The following is a 21,513-nucleotide window of genomic DNA, read 5'->3' on the forward strand; positions in this document are numbered from 1 at the left end:
AGTTTTCATTTTGGGCTGAGCTATCCCTTTAATGTCTGTTATTGGTGAATACTGTATTAGAATGACATACTATTCCATACGATTACTTACTGGACTCTTGCCTTTTCGGATTAAGTACTTTAGTATTTCATATCTACAGGTGAATAGAATAGAATAGAATAGAATAGAATAGAATAGAGCAAACAGCACAAACAATGTTGTTGAAACCTTTAATTAAAAAGTTTAAATCTACTCACAATACCTGCACTGCAAAATTCCCTCCGATAATTAAAAGCCAAACTTTCTTTGCACGAAACGGATCACGGATACACATCTTCAAAAGGCTTCCCCGATTTAATATGAGGCTACACACGCATGCATCACCTTGGAAACGGCCGCGTGAGATACAGTCGGATGTTCTCTTGGAAGGCGTGGTTAACTGCGCCGTATGGCTTGTCTGAAGAGGGAGGGTGGCACATGGCTTAGCCGACTGAACCTGTTTTATTGCAGCATATTCCTGCTGCACTCCTCTCTCTCTCTCTCTCTCTCTCTCTCTCTCTGCGGAATACGCACTGCATTGATGGGAGGGCAGAACGCCGGGCTTTACAGAAGCAGCATGACGATCTCTGTTGCATGCAAACTGTGACGAGATTTGATCACTGGTAGGACATTTTATTTTAGATCTTTTCTGAGTGCTCAGGTTTCTGCAAAGTGCCCTGAGAGTCGCCTTTAATAGTATTTTTCTCTAAAAAGAAAAAAGCTATCCACTGAGAACTAAAAGCTAGCTTTGGTGATAGTATCGCTCCAGTATTGTATAAGCGCCGAGTTGCTTACTCTTAAAAATTATTTAATCAATTGGGGAAAAAATGGCGAAGGATGAGAAGAAGAGCGAATGGAAGGAGTTCTTCTGGAACCCAAGAACCAGCGAGTTCTGCGGCAGGACCGCCGGCAGTTGGGGTAAGTCGATTGTCCCAACTTAACAATGTTTCATTTATAGCACATTTGTGAGCTTATAAACGTATAAAACAGAATGTGCTAACCTCTAATCGTTCTAGCGAACATCACTCTGTGAGTTCAAGGGATTTGTCGCTGTCCGAGGTGCTGAAACTCGATGACCTATAAGCTCTGTGCCGGTGCGCTGCACTTCTGCATTTACAGAAATGCGTCACATGCCTTTTCACGTTTCCACTCCGCTTTTAACCGCATTTGTTTGCCTCGCCAAGAGTTTATCTTAGTTTACTGAATAAAATGCTTGAATGTTCAAAATCTTATTGCGGATAGTTGAATGGGCCTGATCAAGTCGAAGAACATCATGAAAGAAATCCAGAATGCGCTTGTCTAGATGCGCTTGGCAGACATCTATGTGCAACATCAGCATTTCCTTGTGCCAGTGATGTCCTCTGAACCTCTTCAAACTTTTCACATATACTCTGTCTATGTAATTCTGCGTTAAGCTTTACAAAGTAAAAGTGGACTATTTTACATTATTGTGCATATTGTCTTCTGCACTGACATTAAATTGAATTAAACTAGCCAAACTCCAGTTTGTGTGGGGCAATGTGAATTAGTGTGAGGTAATCCTTTTCTAATAGGCTCATTGGTTACCTTGGTGAAGCTAATGAAGTCTATTTAAAGGCCATATTTTAATTTTTCAAACATCTTTCAAACTATTGCACTGCAGAACTGCCCCACTGCAATCTATAACTCATCTGTCAGTGCTACTGTGTGTGTGTGTGTGTGCGCGCGCGCACGCGTGCTTAAGTGGGAGAAATGCTAGATGACTGTATGCAAGACTTCCATCTATGCCAGCACATTTTGCTCTAGGGAACTCAGTGTGTGGCACTTTATGACTTTGCGTGTGTGAGCTCAGTAAAGGATGCTCTGAGGACTAGCTGCCTAGTTAAGACAGTGCACTCTAAGACTCTTTAATTAGTCTATTTTTGTCTGTGCCCAAACCAAAGTGAAGCTGGGTATGCTTAGATTCTTAAACAAAGTACATCCTTATTACTGGAGCTTAATAGTGACCTATCGAGGACGGTGAAAGATTGTGTCTGTTACTGAAATGTTTCTGGGGTTGCTTTTAGGTGTTCTGGGTTGGACATCAGATTACACAACATCAAATCAAATTAAATCCCTTAGATATTAGATGTACCGAGATGCACTCAATGGTTGCTATACTTATTAATGTATTTTGCAAAACCAGCCAAAGTAGAAAATTGATATTCAGAAATGGCAGTGGAGAGATTGTTCCCTTTGATCAAAGATTTGTGTTCCTCTGAAGCTGTGTTTGATAGTATGACAGCTTGTTAGGTTTGATGGATTTTGCAAGTGATGAATCAGATCAGAGAAGAATGGAGGTGGGAAGATCTAAAGAGACTGTTTGTGGGGTTCTTGTCTGCGCTAATGAATGAGAACACACAAGCATCAGATCACAGCAGAACACACTGCTGGTCTCTTTCAGATTGTGTTTGAATTAGAGGCTTGAAAGCAGGACGATGACTTTCATCATGATGTGAGAGATAAAGAAACAGAAGCACACAGATAGTGTATCACTCTCACTGTGTGCAACATTTACCACATGCACACAGACTGCAAAAAAAGAGCAAAGCACAGCTAATCAGGATAAGAAACCACAATTTTGCCCTCAAACCAAGATGCGCGAGTCATTTTTCTAGGTACTCAGTATCCTCATCCCTTTTACATAGGAAGATTGATATTTTTAGCCATTGTGAGACTGCCAGTTCTTGGCCAGGTTTGATCATTTAGAATAGGATGATTTAGAGAGAAACATACGCACACCTAATCTGTTCTCACTTTCTCTCACACAGCACTTGCATCCTTTTTCACTTTCTTTTTTTTCGGGGTTTCGAAATTAACAAACACTGTGTTATTCGCCAGCAGTGTCATGTTGGTGTAATTCTAGCCTGTAGAGTAACCTCCCTGTTATCGGTTAGTGAAAGCCTATCTGTGCGGAGAGCTTTAGTATGCTGAAGAACAGAGATCCGATGTCTCCCCCCTTAAAATTGGGCAACCTGATCAGCTGTCCCCAGGGGCCTCGCTTCTTTGTGCTCAGGTGTCCTGTAAAGCTTAATGAGCTCTCCTCGGGCATATGGGCTCTTGCTATCCACCAAACACAAGAGAAACACAACACACACACACACTCACAAAGACATGTATTTGCAGGATGTGCATGGAAGTGTGCAAACATTCCCATGGGCCACACATCATGTCTTTAAGGTATAATGCATTTTGGTCTGTTTAAAATAGTAAACTGTTTTATGTATTTGTGAGAAGGAATTAGATTTAAGAGGCAGATTGGGGACCTAAAACCTTATTTTGTGTCCTATATTGTACTTGATATACAATATATCAGTACATTGTTGATATATTATATCATTACACAGTACAGTACATATTGACTTCTACATATAACCACTAGATCAGTGGTTCTCAACAGAGAACCCCAAGGTGGCCATAAGATGACAAATATTTAAAAATTAGACAAAAATTTGCATTGAAATAATGTAATTTTTAGTCATCTTATAATGAATTAACGGTTTCTAGTATATCTCAAGCTCTAAAATATATTTTATCTATTTTAAAGAATTTCATTTTGAATACTTGGGAGGGCTTGGAGTCAATAAAGGTTGAGAACCCCTGATCTAGATACTGTAATAAACATTCTGTATATTCATGATTTTAATTTTTACCTTCCTAAATGAGAGATACACAGTACTGTGGTGTTTCTAAAGCACAAATGTGTGGAAAATCCCCTTCCTGACCTAATCTGTATGGTTCAACCTGTCCTCCTTTCCTCCTCCTGTCAGCATTCATCCTCTTTCCACCTGCTTTGCCTTGTCTCTGCCCTGTAGCAGCGCAGACATGCATTGTAGGTTAACACGACTTGTCTAAGAGCATATTTATTTATAAGATATATTAATACGATTTTTAAGAAATGTTTATATTTGTATTGTTGCTGTTGTTATATTTAAATTAGACATAGCAGATGTTTCTCGTGTATGGACTGTTTTTGTGGATTTAGCTCTTTGCTCTTTTTTAATATGTTTAATAGAAGCCTGTGTGTGTTTAGGTCTGATCCTGTTGTTCTATCTGGCATTCTACGTTTTCCTGGCCTGCTTATTCGCTCTCACCATGTATGTAATGCTGCAGACACTCGATGACCACAGACCAACATACCAGGACAGACTTGCAACTCCAGGTACAGACAAATACTTTTTTTTACAATTACTGTCACATACACTCTCTCCCAGCCTGTCATTCTTTTCTTCTTTTAGGCATGATGATAAGACCTAGGGGTGATCAACTTGAGCTTACTTACACTATGCAGTACACAGAGACCTGGGAAAAATACGTTCACACCCTCAATAACTTCCTGTCTCGTGAGTAACATACAGCTGGATTTACATTTACATTTAAGCTTTTATCCAAAGAGACTTACAAGATGCAGGGAAACTGTATGTGCTGGATGTGTGTGTGTGTGTGTTTGTGTGGGAAAGAGCACAGAGTTTGTCACCGTGTTTATTTATAAAGCACATTTCAAGCAACAGAATTAAAAATGGACCTTTAAACTGGATATAAAAGTTAAAGAGGGGGTGAAGCTAATGTTGATTGAAAAACTGCACATGTCAACTCCTCTTTGTGCTCTTTGTTTGTTTATGCAGCTTACAATGATTCAGTCCAGAGCCAGAAGAATATCGCGTGTAAACCAGATCAGTACTTTATCCAGGAGGACAGTGGAAGTTTGAAAAACTATCCAAAGCGCTCCTGCCAGTTCAAACGCTCCATCTTGGATGAATGCTCGGGTCCATTGAATCCTTACTATGGTTACAACATTGGACAGCCCTGCATCATCATCAAGCTCAACCGTGTAAGACATAGAATAGACAGATGGATAAAAGAGTGAAATACAGTACATGTGTCCAAAATATTTTCCATTAGCTCTATCCAATAATGGTAAAGTTCAGAAAATTTTATAAAAGAATTAAGAATTTTAAGTATAGGGTATATGAGATACAGACAGCAAGTCATTATCATAAAATAAATATTTTTATCTTGCTGAAGGAAATGATCAGTTGACATCATGTGTATCTTACATTTGAGTTTATTTTTTATTGCCTTAAAGTAATATATTTCATACAGTGACTATAAAGATTCTGCTAAGAAAATTGTCAATGACAAAAAATATTACAATATGAATTCAGGTATTGTTATTATCAGCTTTTAACCTTCTTTCAAAGTGTTTTTAAGTGCTCACCATGTGTATTAAAATAAAAAAGAGTGAAATGGTTTGGCATTGCTGGAGTTTGGCATGCAATGAACCCAAATGCATAGGACAATAGAGAGAGTGAGAGACTATTTCTGGTAATAGAGACAGGAAAGTTCGGTGTAACCCGTACACTGAAATGGACAAAAGTTAAATGCATATAAACAAGGTATATACTAAGTAATAAACATATCAAATAATTTCTAAATGATTATATAAAAATATTTTACTGTTTAATGTCATGGTTCTCAAATCTGAGTCTAGTAATCGAGACAGTAACAAACTCTGCTGGAATTATAAGCCGACATAAGTATATTATAAGTATATTTTACATTACAAACACACCGGTTTTCTGTTTTGTGAAGTAACAGTGAATGATGACTGTAAGACGAAACTAACATGAGCCCAGACAGAGACAATGGCTGGACAGTTTAAAACGTATTATTTATCATCTGTCCACACATCCATTGATCAGTCTGTCCATTTACATGTCTGTACATCTATTTTTCTTTTTGTTTTTGCAGGTTATTGGTATGTTACCTGGGAAAGACAAGCAGGCTCCTTTCGTCACATGTGGTGCCAAGGTCAGAGCATTCTGTTCCTTGCCCTCTGTCACACACTCTCTCACTCTCCTTATCTTTTACTCCTTTAGAAAAGTATTGATTTCAGATTAAAGTTACATGAGGCATTAAAAAAAGCGGCCTGATTAAATTAGCTGGTAATAGGAACTATGGCCTGCCTTTGAGAAAAGCTGCCACGAGAGACTAGGTGGTGCTAACTCACATGCCAAAAGTTAATAGAAAAGTTCACCTCAAAATCAGAATTTGGGAAATTTTACTCATCCACATGACGTTCAACATGTTGTAAGACCGCCCGCCGTCTTCAGAACAAAAAGTAAAGATATTTTAGTTGACATCCGAGAGATTTCCAGGCCTCTAACAAACATGAATGAGTTGTAACATCAATTAAACGTTTTGTTCCTTTTATGTTTGTTGCTTCATCACTCCTCCATCATTCCTTCGCCTGTTTTCTGTTTTGTTGTAATTTACTTTGTAATTTTCAGTGTTGTCAGTGTTTGTTCAACATTTCACCGTTGCCCTTCATCTTTGTTGTTGCTTTTATGTCTATGTGTTCCATTTCTTCTCTACCTCCATTTTGTCAGAAATACAAAGTTGGGAAAGATGAGTGGGTAAGAATAATGGACTGTGCCACTGGTTTCATAGAGAGTTACAGTAGAATCTAAAATCAACAAAGTGATTCTGTCATCATTTACTCGCCCTCTTGAAATTTTAAACCTGTACGACTTTCTTTTTCTGCCGAACACAAAAGAGGATAATTTGAAGAATGTTGGTAACTGAAACACGATGGTACCCATCAACTTGTGAATGAGTACCGGCGTTGTTCTGTTATCAACATTATTCAAAATATCTTCTTTTGTGTTCTGCAGAAGAAAGAAAGTAGTTCAGGTTTCAAATGTTAAAAGAGTGGTGAGTAAATGATCACTTTAACAGAGGCATAGAATTTACCTTATACAGTTAAATTGTTACTGGGTAGGAATGAAATAAAACAATTCTAGTTTTTAGTATTATTCTTAGAGACAGAAGACAAATGATTTTAATAATCCGATCATATGCTAGAAAATTCAAGCATAAGATCAACTTTATGTATTTGTTGAATATTTAGTTTAGGAATAGTAGTTTCGGTATAAGACCAGGCTGACACACACAGATTGAAAATCTCACAACTTCTACCCCCTGTAGGCCGATGACGCTGAAAAACTTGGCGTTCTGGAGTACTATCCTCCCAATGGCACCTTCAACCTCATGTACTACCCTTACTATGGCAAGAAATCCCAGGTACAACATACACAACAACGCTGCAGCAAATATACAGACAAACATCCTACGCATTTACCTAGTAAAATGTTTTTCTTTGAATCAAATCCAGTGATAAGGTGTTTTCTTTGTTCTATTCTGTTTCTCGTGCTCTTCTGCAGGTCAACTATTCCCAGCCTCTAGTAGCCATTAAGTTTGTCAACATAACCAAAAATGAGGATGTCAATGTGGAGTGCAGAATCAATGCTAACAATATTCCCGAGGGCAGTGAACGAGACAAGTTTGCTGGACGTATTTCCTTTAAACTGAGGATCAACTCCATTGAATAAACAGAAAGTGTTTTTCTTTGTTTTTCACACACACACACACACACACACACACAAGCACACACACCATCTAACAACTGCGCAGCAGTCACAGAGAGACAGGCCATAAATCCGTAGCACTGAAAGAGCAGAGAATAATGCATTTAAAAGATCAAAATAAGATTTTCTGCTGAAAACCCCAAAGACTGACAGCATTAGCGATTTTGTGGAGAGGTAGCATGCTTGTGTTGTTGTAAGTATTTGTGTACTGTACATCAGTGTGTACTCTAAATATGCCGGGTCAAAAAGGGACAAACCCAAACATTGGGTTATAAATTAACCTATGCTCAGCTACTTCAACCAAAAATGTTGCATTATTTCAACCCGTGCTTGGGTCAAATGTAGAGTTTTTTTTAAAAAGTTAATTTATAACTCAACACTTGTCCCTTTTTACCTCAACTACATGTCAAAAAGAACTCAGCAGTTTTAGAGTGCGTATGTTTGCATGCGTGAATTAAGATTTTATTTATTTTCAGAAATGCAAACTTGAATTGCATGCTCAGTAGGGAGAGTTAATAATAAATACAATCTGATATTATTATAACAATATAAAAGCAAAAAGAGGTTTGATTTTGTAAATTGAATGCAGCACCTGATATGAGACACAATATTGCTGTCATGTGCATTTGTAAATTAGGAGATCAATCAAGTATATACTGTGAAAATTATTCCTGAGGAAATGTTACTGGCATGATCTTGTATGTTTGGAGTGTCTAAAATATTTAGTTTGCATGTGTATTAGATCTGAAGAGTCCAGTTAAAACCCTCCCCGATTTGTTTTATTGCTAAAGACAACATTTTACACCAACTTGTAGATACTGCACATGATAAACATCAGCTAATACTCCTCCCAATACACACACAGGTTAAACACTCTCTTTTATTCACACGAACATTTCTGTATTCATATTCATTTCTGCACTTCTGTCAGTTTGTACTATTATATATTGAAGTGTGTCTACACGTTTCATTCATCATGAGGCGTGTCTATTTAAGTTTGTTTATAAATAGGTATTTTTTGCATGTGTTTTTCATGGTGAGGGTATATGATATTTTGTATTGATTGAACTGAAGGCTTATAGATGACAGCAGGCATCTATAGGTACAAAAATGTGTTGAAAAGTGTGTTTGACATGCTTGTGTGAATCGCTGCGTGTGTGTTCTTGGATTTATTTGAATTCCATTTTGGTCTCATGTTAAACATCTTTGTGCACAATTTACTTTTGACGTTTTTTTAAATGTGATCTTAACGTTGCAAATACGTAGACATAACCTACTTTTAATGGCAGGAACAGCAGGCTTACGTTTCTGCTGATAAGAAAGGCTGAAGTGAACCCAAACAGGTCCTCACTATGCATGAGTCAATAAAACATAAACAATTTCGCCCATCTCATTTTTCATTGTTTGTTTTATTAAGTCATCTCACATCATGTCACACACAGTATGTGGAGTCCCTGGAAAGGTTCGAGGTTAACTGTCATCCAGAGAGCTGTTCACTTATTTGAATGTACGCACAGCTGCTGTGTGTCATTGTCGTTCTCACATGAGTCTAAACTCTTTCCAATGCCCTAATCCTTTAATCCTATTGGATCATCCTAACTAGGAACGGGTGCTTTACACCAACATTTGCCCATATCTCGTCACAACATTACATTTATATCATCAGGAGTAAAATATAAAATTGCATGTAACATATTTACATAGTCACATTTAATTCAGTAACAAAATGATCTCATTCGTGTGCGTGTGTGACTGTGTACTGTATGTGATGGAAGTGTCTTTGTGTTAGATATTTTATGTGTGTGTGCTTGTGTGCCGTAGAGTTATGTGATCCAGCAGAGAAAGGTTAAAGCCCTAAATTAAATATTAATAAACATCAGATCACATTTCATAGCAATGAAGTACTACAGTAGTTCCCTAAAATAAATCAACATTAATATGATTTATTATTCTAATATTCGAATGACACACTTACGCTGTTGCCACAGCTTCCAAACAAAAATATAACCAATGCAGATTTTGCTGCATGCAAGCTATGAAATAATGATTATTGTATACAGTGTAAACAGCGCCCCTGGTGGAACACTTGTGTTGGGCCTCTCCCATGCCACCATGTTTCATTCGTGAACTGCTCATGCTAGTTTAAATATATTCTTCTGAAAAACAATTGTTTTTATTTTGCATACAATTTTCTTTAGAAAGTTTGATTGCAAATATGATAATGTATAATTTATTTATGTAAATAGCCTATGTAGGGTGAGAATGGCAATATTTATCTAAAATGAGCAATATGGAAAATATGATATATTTTTTAAGAACCTATATTTTTGATGTCATCGATGAAAAGCATGTATTGTTAAACCATAGAATTATAAGGTGGATTTTATGCTTTACAGTGCTTCTGGCTGTGGAGGTCAAGAATCTATAATTGATGGTTGCTTTAGGGCTTGGATCCGATAGTAAACATTGCGATACCAAAGTGTGTGCAACGCTTCACATGTGCTTCAAAACCTTACAAATGCCATTGACAATATAGAGACAATTATCATTACATTGTGGGCTGTTTTGAAAAAACTAATCTGTGAGCAGATCATCAAAATTAAAACGAGAGCACTTTTTGAAATACGAATGGGTTCTGTTAGTTAATTATATAAAGTGTATTGAAAAGTATAGTAATGTTGAGGTTTGTATTGTGTGAAGCAAGGTGGTTACTGTAGAACAGCAACAGCCTCACTTTAACAGCATGCCTATCAAAACCACAATTGCAGTATACATTCTATTATAGCTCAAAACAAAGTAGTTAAGACACCTTCTGCAAACTGATGTTTGATGAACAATACAAACCTAAAACTGTTTATTTCATTTGTAACTGTATTAACTTTGTTCTTCCTTTTAACATGTTATGTGTGTTTAACCTTAAACTAACATGCTAAAATAACATGCAATAAAACTTGATTACAACAAAAAAACTCTTTCTTCTCATTAAAATAAATAAATCGAGTTCTATCTAGAAGGATTAATACCCTATTACACAATTCATAAATTCACATTTTCATATTCTTTGAGTGAGACAGTTTATGATGAAGGAGTTGGAGTTATGATGGGTTGTGGAATTGTCACCAAATGTCAATAACATTGTCACCGCATTGACAGTTACACAAAAAATGAACATCCTCCTCCTAAACATTTCTTTACTTCATATAAATACTTACACTATTTCTTTAGTTTTTTTCATACTAAACTAATTATATATATAATGTAATTGTTTAGTAAACCATTTGAAAGACAAATAAACATTTAGGGTGTACTTGTCCAAAAGTTTTTTGTCTTTTGTCACGGAATTGTAGGACAAAAGATATAACAAATACAAACACACTCGTGGATAGAGAAAAGTTGTGTGTCTAAAATAGACTTATAAAAAGTTAATTAATACCCACACATTCTCTTGGCCCTAAACATATTATATGTAAATATACGCATGAACTTTATATTGTGTGTATAGTTATGCTTTTATCGATTATGCTTGTGTACTATATTTCTGAAATACAAAGTTATTTGTTGGTGCAAAATAACCATCGTTGGCCAATTTACTGGGATAAATGCAGAGAATTCAGTGTATGAAGAGTTCATAGAATTATTTAACCTTTGACGTAATAATGTTGGGTGACACATATTGAGGTCAATACAGACTGCTCAAATGCTCAAATGAGTTGTTATCCTACCGCAGAAAACAAAAAATGCAAGATTTTCTCTCAAATAACTTGAAACAGACAAAAGTAATTGGCATCCACCATTGTTTATTCCATATTTAATAGAAATCAGACTTTGCATTAGATTTTTTATTCAACATAATATTGTTAATAATAAAACCAATGAAAATTTGGTGGGACGCCAACCTTATATTTTGTTGCTCAACCTTTAGAGGCAATCTCGGCAAGCAAACGTTTTCTATAGCTCTCAATGAGACTTCTTCACGTGTTTACAGGTAGTTTGGCCCTCTCTTTCTGAGCAAACTGATCGAGCTGTCTCGGGTTTGATGGGTGCCTTCTCCAAACTGCAAGTTTCAGCTCTTTCCGTAGATGTTCGATAGGATTCAGATCAGGACTCATAGAAGGCCACTTCAGAATAGTCCAATGTTTTGTTCTCATCCATTCTTGATTTTAGCTGTGTTTTCTATCATTATCCTGTTGGAGGACCCATTGCCTGCGACTGAGATAGAGCTTTCTGACACTAGGCAGTACGTTTCGCTTCAAAATGCCTTGATAGTTTTGAGATTTAATTATGCTCTGCACAGATTCAAGGCAACCTGTTCCAGATACAGCAAAGCAGCCCCAAAACATAACCGAGCCTCCTCCTTGTTTCACTGTAGGTATGGTGTTCACTTCTTTAAAAGCTTGATTTTTTTGTGAACATAGAGCTGATGTGACTTTCCAAAAAGCTCCAATTTTGACTCATCTGTCCGAAGGACATTATCTGAGAAGGATTGCGGCTTGTAAATATGAATTTTAGCAAACACTTTTTTAAGTGTTTCTTTCAATGGTGAAGTCCTCCTGGGTCTTCTTCCATGGAGCCCACTTTTGCTCAAAAAGCGACGGATGGTGCGATCAGAAACCGACATACCGTCACCTTGGTGTTTGGCTTGTATCTGTTCGGCAGTTATCCCTTGGTTCTTTTTCTACCATTCTATGAAATACCAAAGGCATGCAAGTATACAAGCTTTTAATTTCATCACTCTTCAGGAGGAATGAAGCATAATTTCAATGAGCTGTAAGGGTACCAATAGATTTTAGCAGGTGTATGTTCTGCAGTGTAAGAAGTCAGTGCATGGAGAGATCAAGATCAATTTGTTCACTAAAAAGATAAAGTATCCCTAAAACAATTTTATTAGAAGTTATCATGATTTTTTATTCTTCATTAAATTATCCATCAAATTCTCCATTTAAGGTTATTTACAGTTATTACCAGCTTAACATTTCACAAAATATAAAGCTCGAAATACGGTAGTCATTCAATATGAAACGTTTCGATGAGGTTTTGGGGTAGTACAGTATTACTTTGTTTGGCTAGATTAATGAGGTCCCTCACAAATATAGGCTAATAAAACAGGTTAATAACCAAAAGGCCAATTAAACAAGCCAGATAGAGTTTTGTATTCAATAATGCCAACGGGTTTTTGTGAGAGTCACTTTAAGAGTATAGACTAAATATATATATATATATGTCTGAGGGTAAAACCTTTTAAAAGAACTGTATTTATAAAAGAACATCATGAATATTTAATTTAAAGAATACCTTATTAAGGGCACTAAAAACAATTCAGGGGGGTTTTCAAATCCTCTCTCTCGTGGTTCCGGAGAGAGGAGGAGGTTGTTGAGCGGCAAGCGAGCCAGAGAGCATGTCAAGACTTCTTCCAGTTTTACACCTGACATCCCCTTGGCTATTGTGAGTCCCTCTACAATTTTCCCTTTGAAAATAAACTTTTCCTGCTGTGTAAAACATGTTTTGGTAATTGTATAAATCATTTTTGCCTTGTACAAGGGATTTAAAATCTTTTTCAGGGTGAAGCAGAGCTCCCACATATAAAAGAGAAACATCATGAATGAGAAAAGAGAAAGAAAATGTACACTAACCCTCTCTCTCTCTCAACAGGTAGTGGTCAAGCTTTTGTTGAAACTACTAACTTTGTATTAGCACCTGTTGTCCAATTGCTCTTGTATGACATATATTTAGCGTCTGCTAAATGACTAAATGTAAATGTAAAAGTCTTGTATTTAAGAATTATATTAATATTTCAATAAATATGTTTATTTACTTGATCAATGATGAGCAGAGTCACATACTCTCCTTTTTGCCATGTCTGCTTTGCTGTATCTACAATCTGTGCTATCATGACGTAAGCCTGTTGAGACACAGTTGTGTTGAAGTCAAGTAATGTTGCTCGTGTGCTTTAAGGATGGATTATAGCACTTCTATTATCAGTACAAGAACTAATGCATTGCAGTACAAGAACTAATGCATTGCATGCTTCATTGGTGAAGGTTAAAGATTTTTAATATGTTGACATTTTACAAATATTGATTTATTCTTTTTTTAAAACGAATTTGTAGTCACTGTCACCATACACTCTAAAAAATCATTCCGTGGGCTCAGTAAATACCACAAAAATAAACAGCTACATTATATCATAAACTTATTTTTATTTTTTATCATTTGATATATAAAATTGATAAGGAATCTCTACACATATTGTTTGAGTTTATCTGAGTATAATAATTTTTACTTACATTTACTCAATTTAAACATCATATTTCATTTATTTCACAACTTTAAAATATAGTGTATAAATTGTCTCACGTAAAATCACAGTCAATTTTTTTAGACTGTAGATGAAAAATTATTTGGACAGTTTGTGCATCATTTGCTTGCTAAAACAGCCATACTGTTAATAGAATGTGTGTTAATAAAGTTTTTTTTTTCCTTTGATTGGTCATTAGAACTAAATATGCGGACATGGCTTTCCAGAAAACCAATAACATACACTAAGCAAAGCATGTTTAAAAGGTGCAAGACTGTGGAGGTAATTTTACTTTTTGGTTAGAGGTTTAGTGTCATGAAAATACCTGTAAAGAAATGTATCAAGCCATAATTTTCAGAACGGCTTTGTATGTTCCTTAGTGTGGAAGTACATGAGATTTAATTCAATATGAAGTCAACCAAGCAGTACCTTACTGTTCCCTAGACAAAGAGGTCTTTATCAAACCAGGAATTTAACTGCTCAAGTATTAGCAATAACATATTTCAGCTTTTTACAGTATACAGTACTAAATGTAAAGTGTATGTTAAATGTTCTTAGCAGCAAAACATCAGTCTAACCTATTTTGCTTCAGATCATTTCACAGTCTCTTCCAATCCAAAACATCTGGTCTTAATAATTATTGAGGAGAGCCATCTTTGAGTATATCAGTAATACCTACAAATTTTAATTGCTCAAGATTGTATTTATACAGCAACTGTCTTCAGTGATGTCTCATATAGGTTCAAAACCTGTATAGTGTAGTTTCTTTCCCACTGGTTTAATGTTTATGTACCCGGCATGGTCGGTCACTGGTGTTTATCAGTAGCCAGTTTTTGCTATTTCTTTCATCATCCCTCTCTCCATCAGGGTAGTTTAAGCATGTTGTGTTCCTTGAGAGCTACTTCAGTCCTCTCGTACACTTCTCCTATCGCTCTCACCACCCTCTCCAGCACCACAGTGGCTTCCGCCTGCGTGTCCACACACACCAGCTGGTAGAAGTAAGGTCTCTCAGGCATGGCGATAAAGGCTAGCTCCGCTGCTCTTCTCACCCACCAGGTATGATATTGGGACAGCGTACGCTGGTAGGTCTCTCTGCAGAGATCAGAAGGGCTTCGCAGGCGCACTCCTTCCGCTCCACCCTTTGCCAGCTCCCGCAGGAAGCTTTGGAGCCACAAAAGAGCACGATGCAAGCGCAACAGATTCCTACAGCCTGAGTCTGTATATTTCTGAAAGTCTACCAAACCGATCTCCAGCTCCCACTCAATCATAGACCGAATGGAAGTGTAACCAAATTTGTCAACTGAGACTGTCTCTGCTTTTTGGGCTAGATTACGGATAATGGAAGTCTTTGACTCAATTTCTTGAGATATTAAGCCCACCATAGGTCCCAAAGCTTCCATAAAACTTAAAGAAAAAAAATATGTTTCAGTATGGCATTTGTACTGTATGTATTACAAAAAAGTCATAATTGTACACATTTTGGCTATTCGTTATCATATAATTACGTTCACCTAAAGATAATTATGGATTGGCTATATAATTGAAAGGGACATGTATGGACAGTCTATGGACATACACTGACTAAGGCAAAGAGCCGAAGCATGTGTAAAATATGATTACACCAGTAATTCTGGATGCTAACTTACTTGATCAGTTCATCCCAGCTGGCCAGATACGGCTTTAGCAGCACATCATTGTCTGAGACTGGTGCTCCCTGCAGATGAGCCAGCAAATCACCAACTTGAAATCTCTGACCAGGACAAAGCATCAGTGGAGCCTCACCCTCATCTGAGCTATTACTAATATTCAAAAACAGAACCTGGGAGGAAGACAGAGGTAGAGAGTGAGATATGGTGAAAGTGAGAGTGAAACACTACTCAGATTTATATTGTTTGACCACTCTCACCTTTTTGTTTGAACTATAAATTCTATAACAGGTATTCCATTCTTGTTCAAGACTTCCATCTGTAATGAAGAGCAGACAGAAATATAAATATAACAATCATGTGAAAAAGAAAAGCATACACATATGTTCCTCTAGCTCAACATGTGTTTCTGTAGCTCAGGAGATAAGAGCATTGCATACCAATCCAAAGGTCAGGATTTCCAACACACGTGATATAACACAGGGCTTCTATATGTCACTTTGGACAAAAGTGCATGGATGTTAAAAGCATATCTGGTTTAAAATAAGCTAAATCCGTTTTTGAGCAAGCATAATAAACTGCTTTCAAAACAGGTTGAAAGGTAAAGTAACCTGCAATTTTATGTTTCAGGCAGAGATGGCGACAAAGAGTCAAAAGTTACACAACAATTTAAGACCTTTTTCTCACAAGGAGATTAAAAGACTTAGCTATTTCTATATTGGTTATATATCTGATGTTTTATAGTAATAACCACCTCAAATTAAATTTTTTTTTATCATTATGTTATGACATATTTTCTTTGTTTCCATTCATTTATCACAACAAGATATCTTGTTACTTGATTTTCGGAGCTCTAGTTTCATTTTTTTTACACTGTCATTTATTGAGATGTTTGAGAAATATGACTACAGTTTATTAGTGCAGTTAGTAACTTTATGTGTAAAAGGTCAATACTGGATTTTATTTTAAAAAGCAGAACTATTAATGGACATTTGTTAAAAATCTATGTATTTCTCAGTGATCTACATGTGAGTGCGACCTATATTTTCAAATCACACCCAGACAATAAACCTCAGTTTGAATACAGAGAGGCAGAACAATGAGAACAATGGATGCAGTCTGTTTAGACTGAAATGCCCATATACTCATGAGCTGAATGATAAGCCCAGAAAAAAACATCAAATGACATCAAACAGTCTAACAAACACAAGTATTGACTGTTGACTAAAGTTCCAGGTACATTTAGAAGAGAAGTTCTGATATTTGATGTCTTAATAGTGAAGAAAATCCAATCATAACAGCCCAGAATATTTAGCAATTTTACATTTTATGTTTGATATAGATAATCAAATTGATTTGAGAAATTATTCAAGATAAAAATTTCATTATTGATGAGTAGTTATTACTCTACTTCCCAGCCGTGACAGAGTAATGCTAAAGAGTACTGAAATGAACAACATAAATAAACTTCAAAGTCAATTGCAATGTTTATTCAATCAAATGTTTTAAAACATATCAGAACCGGACTCAGTTTAAATGTATCGTGAATAGATTCTGACTCACTCAAGAGATATGTGACATTCAATGTGTTAAAGAAACATATAAATTTAGTCAAACTTACAGAGCCACAAGGAGCCAAGCAAAAAGAGGATGAGTACGATGGCCACACAAGCCCTGCATTTGACTCCCATTATTTAAGCTCTATATCCTCCTTCCCACTACGTCTCCTCAGGTAGCGTCTTACCTTCTCAGTCTACATGCCCCCATTCTCTCTCCTCAACAGACATTATCCACCACCACTGTGGCCAGAACTGTACGTCTTTTACATAGATTACGTGTCAGTTTGTCGAAGGTGTTTCAATCTTCACCCCACCAGAAACTGGCAAGAGAATGCCTGTTCACCACTTTCAGTCTCAACACGTAACTTCCTGTTCGGTTACAGTTCTTTGTATCTTTTCAACAATGTCCATCCGCCTCCTTTTATGCTGTGCCAAATATTTGCACCTTATGAGGTCAACTGCTTTTTGCTGTCTGTGTTTTTCTCTCTCATATATCCTCTCCTGGTCTTTCTGTCTTGTACTGGCTCCAGTGATGTTGCTCAATCTCTGTGTCCATAGATTAGTCAAGCACAACGAATCACTCCTTATTAGGCAGGCACTACGCAACCTGTAGTGACCTTTACACAGATATACACACGTGTACATACATCACATGTCATAAATACTAACAAAGAAAAAGAAGAGTATTTAAAACAATGCAAATGTCTCATTCAAATGTGCCATTCAAATGCGTCAAATTCAAATTGTGAAATCAAATGCTATGGTCTGGCAACTGACGTTGAATTTCTTTACGTTCTCTGGATTAGTGCAGCTGACATACTCATAGAAGAGACTATTATGTTTATGAATTCAGATTGTGAGAACCTATCAAGACCGATGTTCAACACTGACCAATCAGTTTGATCTGAAATGTCAGCGAACACCTTAGTCATACCCTCAAAAAACCACACCCCTCTAGGTCAATAGCTGACAAATTTCAAAGTCCCAGTTTGTATGTAGACATAAGCAGTTTGTCTTTGTGGTACCATATTTCGACCCAACGGCTGATTTAAAGATTTGAATATGTTTGTATGAAAGAAACCAGTCGCTGATCTTAATCAATTCTAACACCCTATATGGGTGATTTCATTCTTTGATCCCTTGATATAGTAAGAATTACTTTCCGTTGGCACTAGGAATACCTTAATGCAGAATGTGTACTCTTTCTTAACTAAAATCAGTTTATTTTTTTAATTTGTTGAGGAACTAGTGTTTTGGCTATAAACAAATGGATTTTGTTTTTTACACGTGTTACTATATGCATATTTGTATAACGACAAAAACAACTGTGTATTGCAATTTTGCATTGTGTCTTTAGGTTCCCTCTGTGTAATGCATTTTATTTGGGCAGTTCAATATATTTCATTTCTCCAAATTAGCGATATCATAGAATATCATCCATTTTATATATATTGATGATTTTCTGCAGGGTCAAGAGAGACTAGAGCCTATCCCAGTCCTTCCAGTTACAGTATCAAGAAATATGGACAATATACAGTATAGGTGACAAATGTGTCATATGGTGTGAGAGCAAATTAAATTATATTTCATACGATTCATTATTATTTATATATTAAATTTAAATATAAGTCATGTAAAATAACACATTATTAACAGTTTGCTATGTCACACAATAGGACATCGGCGATGTATTCTAATAAACATATCTGTCAATTCCAGTTACTTAAATAAAAACAAATATTAATGCTATACCATACAATACCATATAATGTTGTTTCCATTTTTGTTAAAACATCCGAACTATGTATCCATGTGTACAAAACATCGATGGGTTTAGGTGATGAGTGTTAAGCCCTATTCGGATGGTAATTGTTTCACATAAGGACGTCGGTAAGATATATATGCGTCTCTGCATGTCTCCTTGGTGATAAAACTCATAAGCATCCGGACGATCATTCACGGTGTAGGTGTGAGTTTGTAATCCGGAAAATGCGTTTCTCACGTGATCAGTCACATGACAATTCGCATGGATTTAATCATTATAATGGAATCAAATCTATATTTTTAAATGCCAATATTGAATGTTTTCATGATTTTTGTCTTCCTTCTGTACTTATCATCTCCCATCAGCGATCCTGATCCATGTGAACCGGGCTTCAGGCTCAAAGCAGGCAAGCCACGTCAAAGGTGTTCAGCTGGGTTCGGGCTCAATGCAGATCAGTCCAGTTCTTCCACAACAGACTGAATGAATTGAATATTTATTTTTTATACTTGCTTTTTGCACACAGGACATGTTGAAATAGAAAAGGGCACAGCACAAACTGTTGCTATACAATAAGAAGCACACTATCATTATATGCTGTTGCATTAGGGTTTTCTACCATGGAAATGACTAAAGTGGTCAAACCTGTTCATTAGAAGGTGGTTGGGGTGCGCCAATTCTTTTGTCCATACACTTGAGTGTTTTAGGCATCTATACATTGCTCCAAACTCCCTCTGCTGGAAGACATGGAGAAACACGTCTGACTCCTTTTGGTATGACTGGATTTGGTCCTCTTGAACTTTGTTTGGAATTGATTTTTTTCCGCCCCACCATTTACGAAGCAGACTATGTATTTGTATTTTTACAACACATCATGGGTCAGACCACTTTTTTATTATGTTGTTTTATTATAATACGGTGTACTCTGCATGGACTGACTGTAAAACCCAACCGGTAGTCCTAATGTAACCATGAGTGACTGAAACACAACAGCTCAATGGGACAGAAATCCAATTAATACAGTTAAGAAAAGAAAGAGATATCCACGACATTTTAACACACATTTTAAATGCTCTCAATTTGGCACAGTATGTTTCTTCTGATATGTCGTGGCTGGTTACCCCCATGAAACATGGTTTAATTTCAGGTTATATTAATAGTACACAAAGAAGTGGAACATTCACGCTCCAGTAAGCTAACCAACAAGCTTTGCAATCCAGTGACACCTAAACCCGTGTACCATAAACCAAGTGCCTGAGCAAAGGATTGACAAACATTCTATGGTAATGACAGAAACAGAATGTAATTAAAGAAAAACAAAAACTCACAGTTACTGCACCAAGAAAAAAACTGGTGTGATAGCCAGTCTAATAATGTATTGAAAATATTTATACAGTTTGTTGTATTGCGTTGCCTAGACTAATCCCTGGTACTTTCCTTAATAATGTTCAGATTATTTCTTACATACTTTGACAAAAGCTTTTATGGACTGTGAAAGTGATAAAACCAAATGTTTTTTTTTCTCTGATGTTTATCCATGTTTTTTAAGAGGTCTAGTATTAGCTATCATAGTGTGTATAAGATCTGATAAAAAATGTAGAATGTGATACATCAGACAATTTTGAACATGATCTCACTACTCTGGCAGCCCCCATAACTCACTGGTATGAACCTGCTGGATACAATAAAACATTGTACCTAATACTTTATTTCTGCCAAATTCTCTTTCTCACGCACGCGTGTGCTCGCAGACACTAGTTTACTTTAGGGACATTTGCATAAAATTATTTTACCGTATACACCATTATAAATACTAGTCTCAGGCTCGGACGTCAAGCCCACAGACTGTTGGCTGAACGTCTGCTGCAGATGGCACACTGCTCTTGAAACACTTCAGCAAAAGTCATCATCTGATTGGTTGAATTTGACAGGATTTCCGGAGGAGGAACGTGTCCCGTTCTTTAACTGTACGCCTTGAAACATCACAAAGCAATCTTATTGAAGAAGTAAGATGTCATGTTCATCCCGATCAACTAAACGATTCATTCTTAAAAATATAACTCATAATTGGGGACATTTCCACGCCTCTAAACATGACGCGGCACAAAACAAAACGTGACTGGTTGCTTTTCCTTTCAGTCATATGGCCTCTTGGGGAAGGCCTTGGCCAATGAAAGCGGTCAAAGTTCCAAGACATTTAGTATGAAGGTCTGGCTGGGCAAGAATAATACTATACACAACTCATACGGCAAACTTAACCCTGGCATTTTCAAAATAAATATATTCTATAGATGGTTTCACCTGACGCACGTTGGGCTGAAGTTAACTTCCGGTCTGTATTTGTTTATGATAAAGCAGTTTATTTTATATTTCATTGATATTAATTAATATTCTTATTATATTGTAAATTACTTGTATTAAATTACATTTAAACGTATTAACAGTTAATGATTGTTTGCCGCTAAAAACGTCTTATAGTTTTGTTTAGTTTTATTTAAAAATTGTTTTTGCACAGGTTTTGCTATTTTCATTGGCACACATACATACATCCCTCCACATCTCTTGTATGTACCTTGTTCCAGGGGAAGTACACAGCAGGGCATACTATCCAGACACACACTGGTTATTTATACCCTTGTGCAGGGGATAAAGCAACACTGCAGCCCCTCCGCCGGCCCCTACACCTGTTAACATTGCTTAGCATTTCCTTAGACTGAAACACCATCCCATGAAGGAGAACAACACTATCAAAACCCGTTATTTTCAGTACCCGTTATTTCACTCATAT

At 36.5% G+C, this 21,513-nt stretch overlaps 2 protein-coding genes across 6 annotated transcripts; one reads left to right on the plus strand and one right to left on the minus strand.

Moving 5' to 3' along the window:
* Positions 1-451: 451 nt before the first annotated feature.
* Positions 452-10,425, plus strand: atp1b2b (ATPase Na+/K+ transporting subunit beta 2b). 5 transcript variants are annotated; one of them, XM_079451148.1, is made up of 9 exons: positions 452-641; positions 855-936; positions 4,070-4,198; positions 4,275-4,379; positions 4,662-4,867; positions 5,788-5,847; positions 6,426-6,452; positions 7,024-7,119; positions 7,260-10,425. In XM_079451148.1, exons 3-9 carry the CDS (start codon positions 4,132-4,134, stop codon positions 7,425-7,427), a joined length of 729 nt encoding a protein of 242 aa, XP_079307274.1. In that variant the 5' UTR covers positions 452-641; positions 855-936; positions 4,070-4,131; the 3' UTR covers positions 7,428-10,425. The 5 variants fall into 5 exon arrangements, with proteins under 5 accessions (XP_079307274.1, XP_079307271.1, XP_079307275.1 ...); XM_079451145.1 differs by having other exon boundaries at positions 453-936; XM_079451149.1 differs by lacking the exon at positions 855-936 and having other exon boundaries at positions 457-641.
* A 3,069-nt stretch (positions 10,426-13,494) lies between these two features.
* gltpd2b (glycolipid transfer protein domain containing 2b) lies at positions 13,495-17,806 on the minus strand. The gene is made up of 4 exons (XM_079478774.1): positions 17,026-17,806; positions 15,665-15,723; positions 15,405-15,577; positions 13,495-15,162 (listed from the first exon to the last, which is right to left on the minus strand). Exons 1-4 carry the CDS (start codon positions 17,093-17,095, stop codon positions 14,622-14,624), a joined length of 843 nt encoding a protein of 280 aa, XP_079334900.1. The 5' UTR covers positions 17,096-17,806; the 3' UTR covers positions 13,495-14,621.
* Between the last annotated feature and the right edge of the window lie 3,707 nt (positions 17,807-21,513).

Source organism: Barbatula barbatula (assembly GCF_947034865.1).
Source record: "Barbatula barbatula genome assembly, chromosome: 2".
Lineage (NCBI taxonomy): Eukaryota > Metazoa > Chordata > Actinopteri > Cypriniformes > Nemacheilidae > Barbatula > Barbatula barbatula.

Excerpts from the sequence above, each read along its gene's own strand:
- atp1b2b (XM_079451145.1), top strand. The coding sequence starts at position 846 with ATGGCGAAGGATGAGAAGAAGAGCGAATGGAAGGAGTTCTTCTGGAAC. Across the intron at positions 5,848-6,425 it reads TCGTCACATGTGGTGCCAAG|AAATACAAAGTTGGGAAAGA; the intron begins GTCAGAGCATTC and ends CCATTTTGTCAG. Across the intron at positions 6,453-7,023 it reads AAGTTGGGAAAGATGAGTGG|GCCGATGACGCTGAAAAACT; the intron begins GTAAGAATAATG and ends TACCCCCTGTAG.
- gltpd2b (XM_079478774.1), bottom strand. The coding sequence starts at position 17,095 with ATGGGAGTCAAATGCAGGGCTTGTGTGGCCATCGTACTCATCCTCTTT. Across the intron at positions 15,724-17,025 it reads GCTTGGCTCCTTGTGGCTCT|ATGGAAGTCTTGAACAAGAA; the intron begins GTAAGTTTGACT and ends TCTTCATTACAG. Across the intron at positions 15,163-15,404 it reads AGCTGGGATGAACTGATCAA|TTTTATGGAAGCTTTGGGAC; the intron begins GTAAGTTAGCAT and ends TTTTTCTTTAAG.